Source organism: Rhopilema esculentum, chromosome 18 (assembly GCF_057945365.1).
Source record: "Rhopilema esculentum isolate cy_ngs chromosome 18, ASM5794536v1, whole genome shotgun sequence".
NCBI lineage: Eukaryota > Metazoa > Cnidaria > Scyphozoa > Rhizostomeae > Rhizostomatidae > Rhopilema > Rhopilema esculentum.
In genome coordinates this window covers 6,420,319-6,436,957 of record NC_142832.1, presented here as the reverse complement: position 1 = coordinate 6,436,957, position 16,639 = coordinate 6,420,319, and the positions used below count along the sequence as shown (strand labels likewise).

The 16,639-nt window shown below is 38.3% G+C and overlaps 1 protein-coding gene across 2 annotated transcripts in view; it reads right to left on the bottom strand.

The window, feature by feature from the left end:
* Positions 1-16,639, bottom strand: part of LOC135680872 (MAM and LDL-receptor class A domain-containing protein 1) — an 80,203-nt gene that overhangs the window by 56,226 nt on the left and 7,338 nt on the right. For both annotated transcript variants that reach the window (XM_065195080.2, XM_065195081.2), the window contains exons 3-28: positions 16,253-16,411; positions 15,537-15,701; positions 14,715-14,971; positions 14,167-14,263; positions 13,642-13,779; positions 12,863-13,113; positions 12,492-12,582; positions 11,832-11,969; positions 10,633-10,898; positions 10,295-10,460; positions 9,373-9,522; positions 8,922-9,190; positions 8,190-8,283; positions 7,517-7,663; positions 7,037-7,296; positions 6,537-6,627; positions 5,778-5,918; positions 4,918-5,198; positions 4,484-4,652; positions 3,743-4,116; positions 3,294-3,477; positions 2,786-3,051; positions 2,331-2,418; positions 1,383-1,532; positions 734-1,002; positions 370-460 (exon numbers count right to left, since the gene is read on the bottom strand). In XM_065195080.2, the coding sequence (XP_065051152.2) occupies positions 370-460; positions 734-1,002; positions 1,383-1,532; positions 2,331-2,418; positions 2,786-3,051; positions 3,294-3,477; positions 3,743-4,116; positions 4,484-4,652; positions 4,918-5,198; positions 5,778-5,918; positions 6,537-6,627; positions 7,037-7,296; positions 7,517-7,663; positions 8,190-8,283; positions 8,922-9,190; positions 9,373-9,522; positions 10,295-10,460; positions 10,633-10,898; positions 11,832-11,969; positions 12,492-12,582; positions 12,863-13,113; positions 13,642-13,779; positions 14,167-14,263; positions 14,715-14,971; positions 15,537-15,701; positions 16,253-16,411 (4,752 nt within the window). The remainder of the gene's footprint in view (positions 1-369; positions 461-733; positions 1,003-1,382; positions 1,533-2,330; positions 2,419-2,785; positions 3,052-3,293; positions 3,478-3,742; positions 4,117-4,483; positions 4,653-4,917; positions 5,199-5,777; positions 5,919-6,536; positions 6,628-7,036; positions 7,297-7,516; positions 7,664-8,189; positions 8,284-8,921; positions 9,191-9,372; positions 9,523-10,294; positions 10,461-10,632; positions 10,899-11,831; positions 11,970-12,491; positions 12,583-12,862; positions 13,114-13,641; positions 13,780-14,166; positions 14,264-14,714; positions 14,972-15,536; positions 15,702-16,252; positions 16,412-16,639) is intronic.

The window sequence follows — 16,639 nt, the reverse complement described above, 5'->3', positions numbered from 1 at the left end:
AACTACTAAGTACCTAATGGATCGTGCCCTTTTGACAATTTTTTAAAGAGAGTTCAGCCATCCTCGGCACCGTTTTAATGCAAACAGAAATTTGGGTATAGCATCAAAAATTCAAATTAGCAATCGAGACCCGCTACCAAGAAAAACCATAAATTGTCCGAATTTATCGGTTTATGTCGCATTTATACTCCTTTCAAATCTTGAGCTATTCAAAGGACAATCAAATGCTGACCAATTCACTTATATGCACGAATCAAACATTATGCTTGCATCTCATCTGCAAATTGAGCAAGTTCCACTGTCAGGTTTTAGATAAACAAAACAAAATCTAAGACAAAATGATCTACGAAATGATACAGTTACACGTACCAGGTTGGTTGCAAGCTCCGTCAAGCATTTTGATGTCATCAATGGCGATATCGCCTGTATAGCTTGTGCCACGCACACCCTCAAAAATGATCTAAGAAGAAAAGTTGAAGTTACCTTACTCCAATGCAAATTGGCTAAATCTAGAGGAGACATGGTGAAGAGATGAACTTTCCTTGGATAAAGAGCACGGAAAGAAAGCTAAAATAAAATGACACTAGCTCCATAAAAAACGCAAGCATAAAACCAAATAGAAAGCCTACGGGAGCATAAAACCAAAAACATAAAAAATCAATAAAAAACAGAAAATCATATATATATATAAATTTATAATATATATGAAAACGTTATTGGCAAATGAACTTACATTAAATGAACTCGTTGTTGTAATTGAGACTTGACCAATGAGCCATTGATTACCCTGGTTACGACGTCTAGTCCACATAGAACTGCCTGGATACGAAGACCCAGTTTTGAGATACACATTCAGCGTACCAATCGAGTTCCCATACATGTGATACCAGAACTGAAGGCATTTACCCCCGGTTCTGGAGGCAGGATCGTATTGAGGACTCATCAGATACGCATTAGCTCCAGTGGGAATCCAACCAGAAGTTTCTATGAACATATAGTATCCTGAAAGGAAAATTTGAATTTCCATCAATTAATATTGGTGCCCATTTAACTGTGCCGTGGGTATCACACAATTATGCTTATTTTCAGAAAATCACCTGGGCCACAGCACAAGATTATTAACTTTCAAGCCTCACAAGCCAAAAGTACTAATAACATCCCGTTGAAGTTACACAATAAACAGCAAAGATAAAGTATGGACCAATTCTTCCACAACCACCAGTATTATAGTTTTTGTAGTCAAGATATTTTCTGATTAATTACGAGGCATTTTCATGAACTATCGCTGAAAGCTCGGGCAGAAGAAACGCTTCGAAAAACGCCGAAGTAGTGTTATTTGATTTGCGCCGCTGTCCTTCCCAAACAGTCAGTAAAGGCAATACCTTTATCATTTCCATAAGTGTGATCGCTAGCTGGCCCAGTACCACTGCTGGCAGTTCTGCCTGTCGCTCGGCTCCAATCAATACGATCTCTGCCTCTTACATTCATCCATCCGCACAAAGGTGGGTTCGTTTCCTCAAATGTGCATTCCACTGAAATACAAAATCATTTTGTTTACGAAAAAACAACTTCGCAAGAAGGAACTTCACAGAGCCACAAAGGTTCCACAGTAGTCGAAATCACCGAGCTCAGACAGATATATACTGCTTCAATTTTTTATAATTAAACTGTTCTTTCTAACAAACGCCAGGCAAATATTGCAGGACATTCATTGACGAAAGGCTTAATCTAATGACAAATTTTCAGAATAAATCAAGGTTTTGGAACAAGGCAGGCAGACGAGGGCCTTTTGGATAATTGCATTTCACCAATGAAAAAATAACTGAAATCTGTGTGTAGTAGACAGTGAAAAGAATACGTGAAACATCTAAACACTTTCATGTTTATTTCAGTGAAATTTTCAGATGGTAACCTAGAATCTATTTGTTTGATATGTGAGGTGATCGTAGTCCTGTCATTTATTCAAACCAACATTCCCCTAACCTATCCCTTTACCTTTTTCATTTTTCGATCTTGTCCCTTTCAACCTTGTCCCTTCCTACCTTTCTCTATATTCTCTCACATTTCACACTATTTCTTAGCCTACTCTGCCCTTGATCTTTCTCCTAAATTTCCTTTTCCATCCTTTCTGCTAAACGTTCTGTAACGTTATTCGTACATATATATACAAATGAACATGAGTCTTCATTCTTTATAGATTCACGTGGTTTCTTACAACTCACGTGAAATCTCAACAGAAGTAGCTTCACTTAATACAAAACTGAAGTGGAACCTTAATAGAAGAATCTACACTTCAATAGAATCTAATGGCCTCGAGGAATAGAACTCACGTGGTGCGGGGCAGGTTGGAGTGACTGAGACGTCATCTATTGCAATATCTCCTTGGTAGCCATTACCACGTACAGCTTCAAACACGATCTAAAAAACATTAATTGTGCCAAAATCAACTTCAAACAAATTCAAGGTTAACAAACACAGGAAAACATGGTCATGAACTCTGAACATAAAAATTTATAATATAAATATAATTTGTTATAGATCAATAAAAAATTTGCAGCAAATATACGGCACTGAATCCTTCTGTATCATGCAACTCACAATTGTATGTAACTTAGTAGAAAAAAACCTTTAAAGCGATGGTTAGGGCATTGTTTCGTATCAGAAGTAGCTTCAAAGTTCCAAAAATTTACAAAATAATAAAGTTGTATATTTTGAAAAATACGGTATTCAGCATTCAGAAAACTCTAAATACTTGTGGTAAGAATTCTAGCTAGGATAAACCAACCTTGAATGGTGGGTTTTGATTCATTGAAACATGAGCTGCCTTCCAAACATCACCATGTGTTCCAAACTTGGACCAGACCGGTCGTGACAGATTCGCAGTATTTGTTTCAAGGTACACATTCAGTTGATTGACATGAGCTCCATACATGTGGTACCAAAAGTTCAAGCATTGTCCCTTAGTTGTGATTAGATTTGAAGACATCAACCTTGCGGTGTCATTTGGTTGTCTTGGTGCTGAAGACTCAATGAAGGCGTACCAACCCAGTGCTGTAGTATGGGGCATTAGCAGATTAGAAACAGTTTTGAAACGACAATAATTACGTATATAGACGTCTGTCATAAGATGATTTAAAAAAGGAGTTCTATTTGAGCTTCAAATGACTGCGAAAAAAGTTCTCAAAAACTCCCCCAACATTTAAAATACTTAAATTTTTCATATTGAGTTATCTAAAGTACCACCTGCCTAAGAACTGAAAGTGAATAGATACAAATGATGACGAAAAACGTACTTGGAAGCCATGAAAATTTCTGTCTGAATTGCCCACAAAACGTCGTAAGAACCAGCTTGTTGTTGTTAGGAGGATTCGAGTAGCCTCCCTTCGCCATTACACATTTCCCACTCTGAATGTGCTGCAAAGACCCTTGTGCGGTTATACGCCAGGTATCTGCTCCACAGGAGTCGCTGATACCGATCTGTCAACAAAGAAGACGTTGATAACTCTCCTGGAAAGGACTTGAATTTATTTCACTAAACTAACGGTAGCAAAAGTTTCTTTAGACTGCTGAATGGCAGTTTCAAATTCACCGTACACCTGTATTAACAAATCCACCCAACCAAAAGACGTCTTAGCTCAAAACAAACATGGGCATCAAACTTGAATAGCCTCTTGAAACGGACTTTTACGAAAAATATTTCGAATGTGAAACTGAAGACATAACTCAGAATCATAAGACTTACCTCGGTTCCATCTGCCACAGCACCTCCCTTTGGCCTCACACACTGCCCATACAGCGTGTGCTTCAACAATCCAGTAGGAGTCAACAAAAACTCCAATCTTTGTTGACCACACCCATCATATGTGACAAGCGGTTGATCATTTGCTGGTTTCGTCCATGCTCCATTCAGAACATGCAGACACTTACCACCCACCTGCACGAGAGACCCTGGTCCCCGAGGTCCAACCGCACCTTTTCCGCGGGTATGATCAAAACTGGGTCCGGTTCCAGCTGAGTGTGTGTAACCTTGCACGCGTGTCCAGTTGAAATGACTGGTACTGTCTTCTACGTACTGGCAAAGGCCGGTTTCAAAATTGCAGTTGAAAGGACCAGTTGCTATAGAAAATGAACAAGATCGGTGAAAATTTATATCTTGCTACCTTGCTTGATTACTATCTGTTCTATTATTTTGGGGTTTCGAGGAAAAACTAATGTTTTCATAAAAATGTCTCTGGTTATCTTACTATGTATTAAAATTCAGATTGTAGATTAGCCTGTGGCTGGAGCCTTGCCTTCTCTAGTCGCATTGGTTAGCAAAGATTAGAATTAATCATCTCAATCTACTTTGTATACAAGAATATCGCAATGGCATCCTAGTTGCAATAGTTGGACTAGAAGAACTATAGAAAATCTTCATAGCACTGCTGACAATCACAGTCATATCAAAGCGAGGAAAATATAAAAAGCGTGGTAATTTACATACGTATTGTAGTAGGAATCGTGTTTGGGAATGCAGTGCTTGGTCCTGGGGTGGCTGGTCCGTTGGGGTTAGCATTCGGTGGCTGTATGGTGCACCTCTGTGTTGTGATTTGGATGTCATCAATGGCAATATCACCCATATAACTGCTACCGACTATCCCTTCAAAGACAATCTAACGAGAAAAAGGCGCTTTTAGCACAGAAGTCTACGAATTGCTTATCAACATTTTCTTGGAGATGGGTTCTTAAGCAATTTGGAGAAAATGTGCTTTTTACTTATAAAATACAGATCAAGTGGTTACCAAAACAGGAAAAATTTCTATATGTAAGATACTAAACAAGTAGCAAACATTTATAAACATCTATATTTGAGAAGCATTGTTGGATAATGTTTTACAGATGCTTGATTCGTTTGACCAGGTCTTAAAAAAGCCTTACCGTGTGATCCGTGTTGCTGGCAACTGGCACACTGGCATACCTCCAGGCTTCAGTTTCGCTTGTCTGCTGCTGCCCCGTCAAGTTCCAGATAAGTGTCTCTGTGTTTGCTCCAGTTGGAACTTTATAGATTACGTTCAGTTTACCAATGTCGGCACCGTACATGTGGTACCAGAAAGTAAGGCAACGTGTTGTTGTGGCTAAGTTGTTAAACTGTTCGCTCACCAGACGCGCCTTGTGCCCGGGCTGGCGTGGCGATGAGGCCTCAATGTACAGATAGGTGCCTACAAGGTGGTGTAAGGAGGAAATATGACAGGAAATGTAGATCGTGAACAAGTCGATAAAATACTGTCCGTAGGCCAAAAAGTGATTTATCTTAGGCAAACGTTCACAAAGGATTGCAGCAATAAATATCGTTAGGAAATCTATTCAGCGTTGTACAATGTACATAGACCAATTAACAGAAATATTAAATAATATCTATTATTAATCTAGATATCTTAAGTATTTTATGAATATTTCTTTCACGATATTCTTTGTAGAATCATCATTAATAAACTAGGCAATCTTAGGAAAGGGGAACGGTTATCAAACTGGCAACTGAAAGGGAAGAAAATGGCTAGAATCATAAATGCAAAAATAAATCCCTACTTTAAACGGACACAGGTAAACATGAAATCCTTACTTTTCTTGGCAATGTTATTTAAATGTTTCAGATCTATATTTGCTTTCTTTTCAATTAGTTTGCCAAATAACTAGATGTATTTGGCAAAAATTACCTTAAAAAGAAAACAACAAGGGTATTTCTATCTTTCTACCTAACAAAAATATTAGATATTTTTCGGGCATTCCTGTTTACCTACCATTTGAGGTTCCGGTTGTGTGATCTACTGCTGGACCGGTACCAGAAGACCCGGTTCTTCCTTTTCTTGTGATCCAATCAAAATTGTCACTATTCGCATTAGAATACGTGCAGAGGTTTCCATTCTCAAATGTACATGATCCTGTAAATTAAGTCGTAATGTACCGGTATAAAGAGAACGTTGTAAAAAATTCGAATATATTTGCAAACAGCATGAAATTGGATAAGATTCTCCAATAATCGGAGATGGGGGCCTTTACATCAAGGTCGCTGGGACAAATACTATTTGTCTACCGGCTACATTTTAAAAGCTAACTGTCTATATTCGGACAGAGATTCGCATTTAATCCTTTCAATAAACCATATCTTTATATTTCAATACTCAAAAAAGGCTGTGGAGTTTTCAAAAAGGAATTTCAAGCTTTAATTACGAAATTTTCCTCAATATAAATTTGTAACCTCTATCAATATAGCTTTGAACGCAACTTTCAAATCGAGTCGGATAATTTTGATACTTTTTGATATACAATAATTTTTAAATATAAAGAGGAGTTGCATCTTGAAAAAATTGGGGGTTATGTGCGTAAATTCATGCGAGGGTGGGGCTGTAGGAATTGGTGTCTAGAATTTGGCATGCAGAGTATCTCTGAATGACTTTCTTGGTACGATTACAGCATGAAACAGTAGGTGATTGATCTTTAGCTCCAGTCAAAATAAAAAGCATTTCGGGTCATTATATATTTGGGTTAACGGTCCTTACCCGGAGAAGGGCAGGCTCCTGCCGTGAGCTTGACATCATCAACAGCGATATCACCTTGGTAACCATTTCCAATAATACCTTCAAAAACGACCTAAAATTGAAAAAAATTATTAAGAGACGCAAATTATTGCGAAGTCTTACAGGGGTCGAAAATGGAGAAAAACCATCCCGCTTTGTGCAACAAAGTTTCATCAACACTGTTGCTTTTACATTTTAAAATTCGTACCATTTCTAGTTCCTTTATATCCTATAATCCATTTTAGATCATCTTTATTTATACCGGCTTCACGAAAAAGGTTCATTTACTGAAACGCAACTAGATTGACTTTTTATCGAGAAAACATAGGCTTTGATAAATGAGCTAGTCCTAAAAATACCTTTCCATAAAGAATAATAGACCCGTTATTAGCACCTTTTATGGGTGTTGGGACAGGACTGCACAAGCATAGCTTTCTGTTACTTAACGTTAGCTACTTGAAATAAACCCACAAACAGCCTACCTCGTATGGTTGGGTCGATGCAATAGTTTTCCTTGCCACTTTCCAGGCATTTCCTTTATCGCCGTACTCTGACCACAATGGTCTGCTAGGTAGGGTGTTCCCAGTTCGGACGAAAACGTTCAGTGTTCCAATGTCACTGCCGTACATATGGTACCAGAACTGAAGGCAAGATCCTGTTGTCTGTGGACTTGTTGGGGAAATGAGACGAGCTTTGTCACCCCGCTGTCGTGGCGATGAAGCCTCAGTATACATGTAAAAACCTACCAAATAAAGGAATACTTACGTCATTTCACAAAATTTCGTTACCATAGATTGTTAAATCTACTGTATTGATTAAACTAACCTTTGACGCAATGACTAGAAAACAACCTATACAGTTACCTACACATTGCTATCAGGTATTCGATTTTACACTAGACATATCGAATTGAATTTTTCCAAGAACCTCTACAAAAGGAAGTAAAATGCAAATACGAGTACCTGACGATGTTCCTAAGGTATGATCAAAACCGGGACCTGTTCCAACTGAGGACGTCTGCCCACTCCCGCGCGCCCACTTGAACTTAACCGCACTGGTTTCTTCATGTGTATATCCGCATATGGAGCCATCCTCAAAAGTGCATGTTGCTGTAATTGAAATAAAAGCTGTCAATTGAGAGTCAGACATTACAATGACTATGGTCAGAATCTAAAGGGTTTACTGGGTATACTATAAATACCGGGTGTCCACTGTTCATGAACGCTTGGTGAAAACAAATTGACGAAACATAAATGGGCGAACTCGACCAGTCACTCAATAGTTCAAGCGAAGCACTGCATATTGAGCATTCTCACAAGTGCGCCAACGCAGTCGCGCGACCAGACCCAATCAAGTGAAAACCTGCCTTTAAACTGAGTAAGCCCGAAACAACATTGGGCTCTGTTTGATCAAGGTATGGTTTTATGTACTTTGGATGAAATGCCTTCAATTACAAAAGAATTTTGAAGCTGCATAAAATCATTTGGAGTTAGAAAACCTAGAGAAAGACTTTTGAAGCATTCAGAGGTGCATTATTATTATCAAGATGGTATTATATTCACAGAAAAAGGATTTCCAGCTACAAAAATTACGCATATATGTTTTATCAAAGCGTAGTGGAAATGAAAATCGTACAGGATACTTGAGGGCAAGGACCGTCCTTCAGCGAAATATCGTCCAGTGCAATGTCTCCTTGGTAACTTGATCCAGCAAGTGCTTCGAAGATAACCTGGGGATTAGAATAATTCAGTATCACATGTGATAGAACTTTTCAAGGCTTCATCCAGTTAAAAAATAAAATTTTATCTCTATCTGCTCACGAAGCATGAAAAGCTGAGGCGCCCATAATGATTTTCGTAGACTATAGTAGTAAAATTCAGTCATAAAAACAAATCAAAATGCATCCTAAGTTTTCTTCCTGCTAGCACTACAATACTTGACTTGAGTCTTTCACTGATTTCTTTGCAGACTTGGCAAAGGTTTTGATTGGCATTGTAATTTCACCTACTGGTATACAATTAATGTCGTTTCTAATAATGGTCGAAAAAATGGTAAGTGGTCAATGGTAAGGATGTACAATAAATGTTCGAACAACTGAAGAGAAGCATAAGAAATCTTTAGATCTATAGAAATATAACGATCCATAAGAGAATCTCGGGTGAAACGGCTCCAAAGGGGTGCAGATTATCGTAAACGGAGAATTTCATCTTCAGCAGACACTTAAAAGGACCTGAGATAACCTTTATTGGATAGCCCGGACCCCCTTTACGAAAACCCTGGTCCAGACAAAGCAGTCAGTACGCTCGGTTCTCTATCTACACATTTAAAGCCTTAAAACGTTGGTAACTTCACAAAACAAAATGTTACCTTGAAAAAGTAGGGTGAGCGAACAGTTACTGCTGCCAAATTCCATTGATCTCCATGTGTGCCATTTTTAGTCCATACAGGCGTTCCCAAATGTGATCCAACCTTGACGTATACATTCAATCTGTTCACGTGGGCTCCATACATGTGGTACCAAAACCTAAGGCACTTCCCATTGGAGGCACTCGTGGCTGGTATTTGTCCACTAATCAGTCTGGCAAAGTTGTTTGGCCTGACATTTGACACCTCAAGGTATATGTAGTAGCCATTTGCTAAAAAATCACAGTTAATAGAGCTTGAGAAATACGATATCAGGCCGTGCTCTCCTACTTCTCGCGATCAATATCATCATGATCGATCATAAGTCACAAATTGAATATTTGATAAACATGGACGATTAATCACAAATCTTAATACTTTTCGATGGTGTCCTCAATTGCAAACAAAGACATACCTGTGCCCAGTGTATGATCCACGGATGGTCCAGTAGAAACAGATGGAGTTGAGCCTCGTCTTAAAGTCCAATTCAGAGTGTCATTTGTGTCTTGGTTCCAATATGGCGAGCAAAGGCCCGACTCGAAATTGCAGTCATAACCAGTGTTTCCTACAAAGCCAGGCACAAATAGTATCGAAATGGCCTTAACCACAACTCGAAAAATTGAGTAAAATTCAGCAGTAAAAAATCAGGGGACAGACTATCGTCTTTTTAAACAGGAAGTCTTCTACAAACACAACAGGGCGTTCATCTTCGGTTCTTGTCTTTCTTGTTGGGGTTTTTTAAACAGGCAAATGCTTGCCACGCTTCAGATATTGTTGCTAACTTAATCATACCCCTTTTTGTAAATAGTTCCAGCTTAACTTCATTCTTACCCGCATTTAATAAGTCAGTATATTTTTGCTATCCATACTCATCAAACGAATTTCTATGAAGATTCTTTCTGATGATATTTTACAGTACCGGTGTGTAGTAAACACAATTAGCGTGCACATCAGAGAGTGTTTTATATGAAACTGGCTGGCCCATTAAAGCGGGCTGGCACGCTTTACCGCATTGCCAAGATCACTTTTATCCCGTAATTACATTTAGCAATGTAGCCCCTTCAACCCAGCTATGGGTTTGTCTGCATAGGTGACTATACAGATAAGGACTGTAACGCTGTTCTATTCAAATCATTTCTCTTAACCGGGCCAGCCCACTCGCTTATCACTCATGCCTATATAGAAAATTGTTATCCCGACTCGCTAAGATTCCAATCACCTGGCAAAATCTTATTTAATACAAACTTCCTTTATGTTCTCAACAAAAGCCGTGTATGCAGTGGAGTCCCGGGTAACAGAGGGCACTGGAATAAAACCGTAAATACCCTTTGACTCACCAGTAGATGGAGTGACAGTGGGCGTGGTAGTTGGAGGAACAGTCGTTATAACAGAACTGGGATCTGCAGCGGCGGGTACAACGGAACAAGCCCCATCCCTGAATGAAAAATCATCGATGGCGATATCACCGGTGTAGCCATTTCCACGGACGCCTTCAAGAATCACCTGAAAAGAAATGAAGTTTTAACTACACGGTCTATGTTGCAGTCAAAAATGTGGTAATTCGACTCCAAAATGACGAGTAGAGGTTTACTTAAAAAATACGGGCATCTCTGTTTTTTGTAAAGATTCTCCTATGTAGCTTAAATTTGACAAACAATAAAACCAGAATACTTACACTGTATGGACCACTCGCAATGCCTACATTAACTTGGCCATTGAACCAGGAGTTTCCTTGGTTACCAATGAGTCTCCATTTCAGTTGTTTGCCTCCAGATGAAGTGTTCACGTATATATTAAGTCTTCCAATGTCAGTGCCATACATGTGATACCAGAAGGTAAAGCAACGCCCACTGCCTGCTGTTCTGTTGAATACTGTACTAACAAGATGGGCCGTGTCTCCAACGACTCTTGGTGATGACGATTCGATGAAAAGAAACTTGGCTAGGATGCAAAATATACATCATCAGTAAGCTATAATCATTAAAGGCAATCGAAAGATATAAAAGTGGCTTAAGGCATCTGCAAACAACATTAGCCAATCAATAAGCGTGTGAGTGGAATCGGACTCGCTGATTGGTCAAATCTTGATTGAAATATAGCTTTAAAACTTGTCGATTGCTTTAAATTCAATTCACTACATAAATTGGCCCAGACAATATACTCCAGTCATTTATTGAAAACATCTGCAAAGACATGGGAAAGATGAATACCAAAAGCAATTTAACTTGTATGTACATGGAGAACGATAGGATTAAAGTCCCTCAAAAATAGAGATACTGAAAGATAAAAAGTAACGACATCAAACAGTAACAAATTAATTTACATTAGCCCCTCCACGCACAAAATCAATCAGAATAGTAAATTGATCTTGAAATCTGCTTAAGGCCTTTTGTAGTTCTAGCTGCAGCAAACTGTCTTTCAAATTAAGTAAAACTTTCATATTAAAATTCATCTGTAACTTTGTCAAAGGGATCCTTTTTCAAGTGACCTTGGCAATTAAATATATATTTGAAAATGGCTTTGACAGAAGCAAACATTTCACAACATTTCACAACATTTCACAACATTATAAAGCTTTTTCGTCTGACACTCCTCAGAGCATAAAACGTCAGAATAAAGGTCCGAAAGGTCTTACGTTTTATGCTCTGAGGAGTGTCAGACGAAAAAGCCTTTAGTTTATATGTTGTGAAATGTTTGCTTTCTTCAAAGGCATTTTCAAGTTATGTACCGCCAAAAAACTGTTTAAATATATATTTCCGTTATATATATATAAATAATACCATTATTGCCATGATTATTCTTGCTCTTGTCTAAATTGCCACAAAATTTTAAGAGGGCTGCTTTGATAATATCAAATTGAATATAATTCATTACCTGTTCGGTTGCCGTTGTGATCGGCAGTAGGCCCAGTAAAATAGCTTGGAGTGCTTCCACTACCAACAATCCAATCGAAGTTGTCGCCAACCAACGTGTTGTACCATGTGCAAAGGTTCGTCTCAAAATCACATTCCCCTTTGAAATAAAACAATATAAAACTATTGGTCTTCAAAATACTATTAAAATGGCATGAGTCGGTACTTAATCACCTACCTACCAAAAGTGCCTACGAAAAGTGCCTACCAAAATTACTTTGTCTTTGACCTTGATTCCATATTTTTCTTTCTTTTCCAAAAACCACAATATTCAATCACTATAGACGTAGAACACGTTGACAAAATCTTTCGCACTTCAGGCTCCATTCGAGCAGTTCTACCTCAATGAGGCAATAATATTCGGGCAAGATCCATGCTTAACCCCCGTAAGTGCTCAGCATCCACTACGCCCATGCTAAATACCCCGGGGGGCTTTTTCGCAAAAGATTTTCGGGGTGGAAGCTTATTCGGGGGGGGGTATTCGAAGGTGGGGGCATACTCGATGGCCTTGTTGTATCATTTCAAGGGCAGGTTTGTTAAATAGCGGGACCGCGAAAGCAGGGGAGTGATGGAGCTTGGCCATTTCCAACATTCAAAAATGAATAAAAGTGTTCTGCCTCACCAGGGTTAGCACATTTGCCATTCATAACTGAAATATCGTCGACGGCAATATCTCCTTGGTAGCTGTTTCCAATGACCCCTTCAAATACAACCTGTAAAAAAATGCAAGTTAAATATATAAAATAAAAGATTTTTTGTGAAATTCTTTAAATTGATATAAACAAATTGTAAACTAAACAGTAACTTCAGTTCCTTTACTGCTGCTATGACGAGATATGTTTCAGTGAATCTTTCTTACATACATCTGCAAAGCCACTTTTAGGTCTCGACAAATGTACAAACGGTTTTTGAATTTCATCAACCCAATCCTTTTTACTTTTTTGCCAAATAAAATGCTACTATGATGGTCGTATTATAATAAATGGCACCTACATTTCCGCTTGTTCCAGGAATTGTGATCTGTCCTTTAGCCCATTGGTTGCCTTGTTGGCCAATCATATTCCAAGAAGTATTCTTGCCCTGACTATTGACATAAATGTTAAGACGTCCAATATCAGCTCCAAACATGTGATACCAAAACACTAAGCAACTGCCTCCTGAAGCCAAACCAGTATACGATTTGTACATTCGTGCTTTGTCTCCATTCTTTCGAGGGGAAGAAGCTTCCACGTACATATAGTAACCTGTAGAATTACGGCAAAGAAAAATTAAGTTATCCAAAATGAACAGGAGAACGAGACTTAGGAAATTTAAGACAATACAACGAGACAATATAAGTGGAAATTTTGTTCATGGGGTACTATGGACTTGGTACAGAAGACTTTTGGTTGGAGGCCCGCTGAGGATAGTACGCCATCGTCATTCATCGAGCTTATCTGGGGCGCAGTGGCTGAAGACCCACTTTTGCATGGAGGTTTAGAAAAATTTGCCTATTTTTCGGAAAATGGTGGGAAAATATTGTCTTCAACCGCCGAAACATTTACCCCCATTGCATCCTTGAAGCATGTGACATGCCTAAAGGCCAGAGAATCGTTGGAATCATCCTCAACAGGGGCCAAAAGAAGAAAGGATGCTATAACAGGGATCAATGCAGTATCAGTACTTTAGTCAAAACGCATGCACATCCAACTCAAAACCACTATCGCGCACGCGCTATCACTTGTACGTCTCCCCAACAAATCGATTGTAACTTGCAAGTCTCCCTTACATACCGGCTGCTGTTCCCTTTGTATGGTCAGAGCTGGGCCCAGTACCAACACTGCCAGTTTGTCCTTGGTGTCTTGTCCAGTTAAATCTTCCAGTTGCATCATGCATATACCCACAAGTGTCTGTCTCAAATGTACACATATCTAAAAGGTAGAAGCATTAATAAATTTAGCAAGTGAGATCCAATCGATTTAAAATTAAAGCAAACCAACATTATCAATAATATTTTCTGAAACGAGTTGAATTTGCGGTGCGATAGGCAATTACTTTCAGCAATGTTTGCTCGTTAAGAAGATTGTGGAGGGGCAACTTTCAGTTAACAATAGGGAGAGTTTAGGGCAACTGACAAAATGATCTTTTCAAACATTGAAACCTGAACATACTTCAAGTAAGTCATTTTAAGGTTTCCTTACGCGGGTGACAGTCAAGTGACACGAGATAAACTAACTTATCTCCAATTTTAAAATGATTTTCACAGCACATAACTTATTGTTTTCCTTCAAATAGCTAAGCTCCATTATACGACTTACCTGAACTGACAGGATTACAAGCTCCATCTTTAAACGAAATATCATCAATGGCGATGTCCCCTTGATAATCACTTCCACGTTTGCCTTCAAAGCCAACCTACATAACGACAAACTAGCTTGCTTTAATCCTGACTACACTAGAAAAAATTCAGTCAAAAGACTGTTTCCACATTACATATCATATTTCACTATGACTGATCACAAATCTCCACATTTCCCAGGCATCCCACTGACAGGCGCTGCATTGACCCATATCAACTTTCAAGTCTCCTGAGAGGTTTCAAAAAATAAACAGACCGAATAAAATGTGATAGATCTTTTTCTGTTTAGCATCCATTGGAAATCAAAAGCTGTTTTTGCCCCCTTTTAATTTTTTGCATTTCGTTATATTTCATAAAAATGAAATGGTTTGTCATTGTTACTCGTTTTACAAATGAAAGCAATCTGAAAGCAAAAGTAAACAGATCTGCTTCTTAATCGAATCTTAGACATCCCATTGTTAATTCGATAATTTTTTAACATTTGATTAAAATCTGAAAAAAGTATACCTGGAACGGTGACGAACTGCTAACTGTCATGGTGTGATTCTGCCAGACATTTCCTTGCGTTCCACTTTTAGCCCATAGTGCAGTACCAAGAGTAGAATTGTCACTTGTAACATACACAGACAAGGAGGAAATATGAGGTCCATACATGTGATAAAAGAATGTAAGGCATTTGCTCCCAGCTGGTAAGATGGGCGTAAATAACACAGCAGTGTCCCCATCTATTCTTGGACTTGATGACTCTATAAACATATACCAGCCTAAAAAAGCAATTTAAATAGATATATAACTGATCAATCCTGCGCAAGACAATGTTCATTTATGATATACTTTAATACAAAGACATTATTATGATAACATTAACCTTACCTTTGGCCTCAAAGCTTCCAACTAGGCATAAAAATGATGATTACTGCTACGAATCACCTTATCTTCTATACATATAGACTACTGCTATGTAACATCCTAAAACATACAAGCAAATCATGAAGAATGGCTATGTTGTGCTGTTTGCCAGGAGCACTAATCTATTCCACAATCTTTGTAATTTCTAAATCCTTTGATCATCTGTCGAGTCAGGTTTTACACAAATACACTACTCGCATGAACTTTAAATGACTCTGTGATCTTACATTTTATTAAAAAAAGGAGTATTTACATTTAAATGTACAAAGAAGTATGTCTGTTAATTTTTCCTATTTGCTACTACAGTTAACAGGTAGAGCATGATATTTTTTGGAGTTGGAGAAAGTCAAAATACAGGTTTCATCTCTACAAGCCTGTTTAAATATAAATGTATTTATGTATGCAGAAAGATTTGTGTACCTGCTGGAGCACAATATCCCCATTTTTGGTCACTTGGATAATTATTTGTCGTAGCACACCAGTATCTAAGAGATCCAGCTCTTGTGCAACTTGTCCTATTTACACCATTGTACAGAAATGGGAAAACACAGGCAGCTCCCCCAGCATTTCCACCAGTTGTATAGACTAAAATAGCAATATGCAATTCATATCAACAGCTATAATGGACCTTCCCATTCTCCTAGAAGTATCCAACAGATTCTCACAGTAAATGTCATTAATAATCTTGACAGAATACAATTGAAGTAGTCTTGACAGAATTCCAAGAAGACTTTTTTAGAACACTGTAAAAAACCTCTCTGAGTAAGCACATAACATCCGAGCTAACAGGTACTGATAGGCTAGCTTGGAAATGGGGGACAATTTTTGTAAAGTCCTTCTCCTGTCAACGATAGCCTTGTCTTGGACAACAGACCTTGCTCCACTGCACTGAGAAATGGAATAGTTACAGGGAGAAACATTGAGAAGTTTCAGTTAGACTGTTGAATTACCAAACCCACAAACCAGAGAAATAGATAAGAGGAGCTGAACATTCTAAGGACATCATCTTAAAGGTGACATGCCATGTTCTGTTTTTTTATAATATAGATTCTAGATTGGAATTCCAACCTTTTCCTTCATCATTCTGTAGAGGATCAACATCAAATATATGAAAAAACTTTAAGAGAGCATCATACTTTTAAATGTTGATGTGCTTGAAGTGTGATCACTAGATGGACCAGTTCCAGAAGAACTTGTTGAGCCTCTTTGCCTTGACCAATCAAATGTGTCATTTGTAGATTGGATATATGAGCATGTCCCTCGTTCAAAGTCACAATTTTGACTACTTGTGAATGCTAAAACAAAAATTGTCACTCATAAACTACTAGAAGACACAAGAAGCACAGCAAATAAATCAAGTATTCCAGCGTTCTTATCATATGCGGAGGAGATAAGTCACAACTACAAGACAAGAAATAAAATGCATCCCTTCGTTTGCCACTACTGAGAATTGAAGCTGCAAGAAAATTGTTTTTGTTTCAAGGACCTTGCTGTTACAACGATCCTCCCTTGAAGATTCGTTC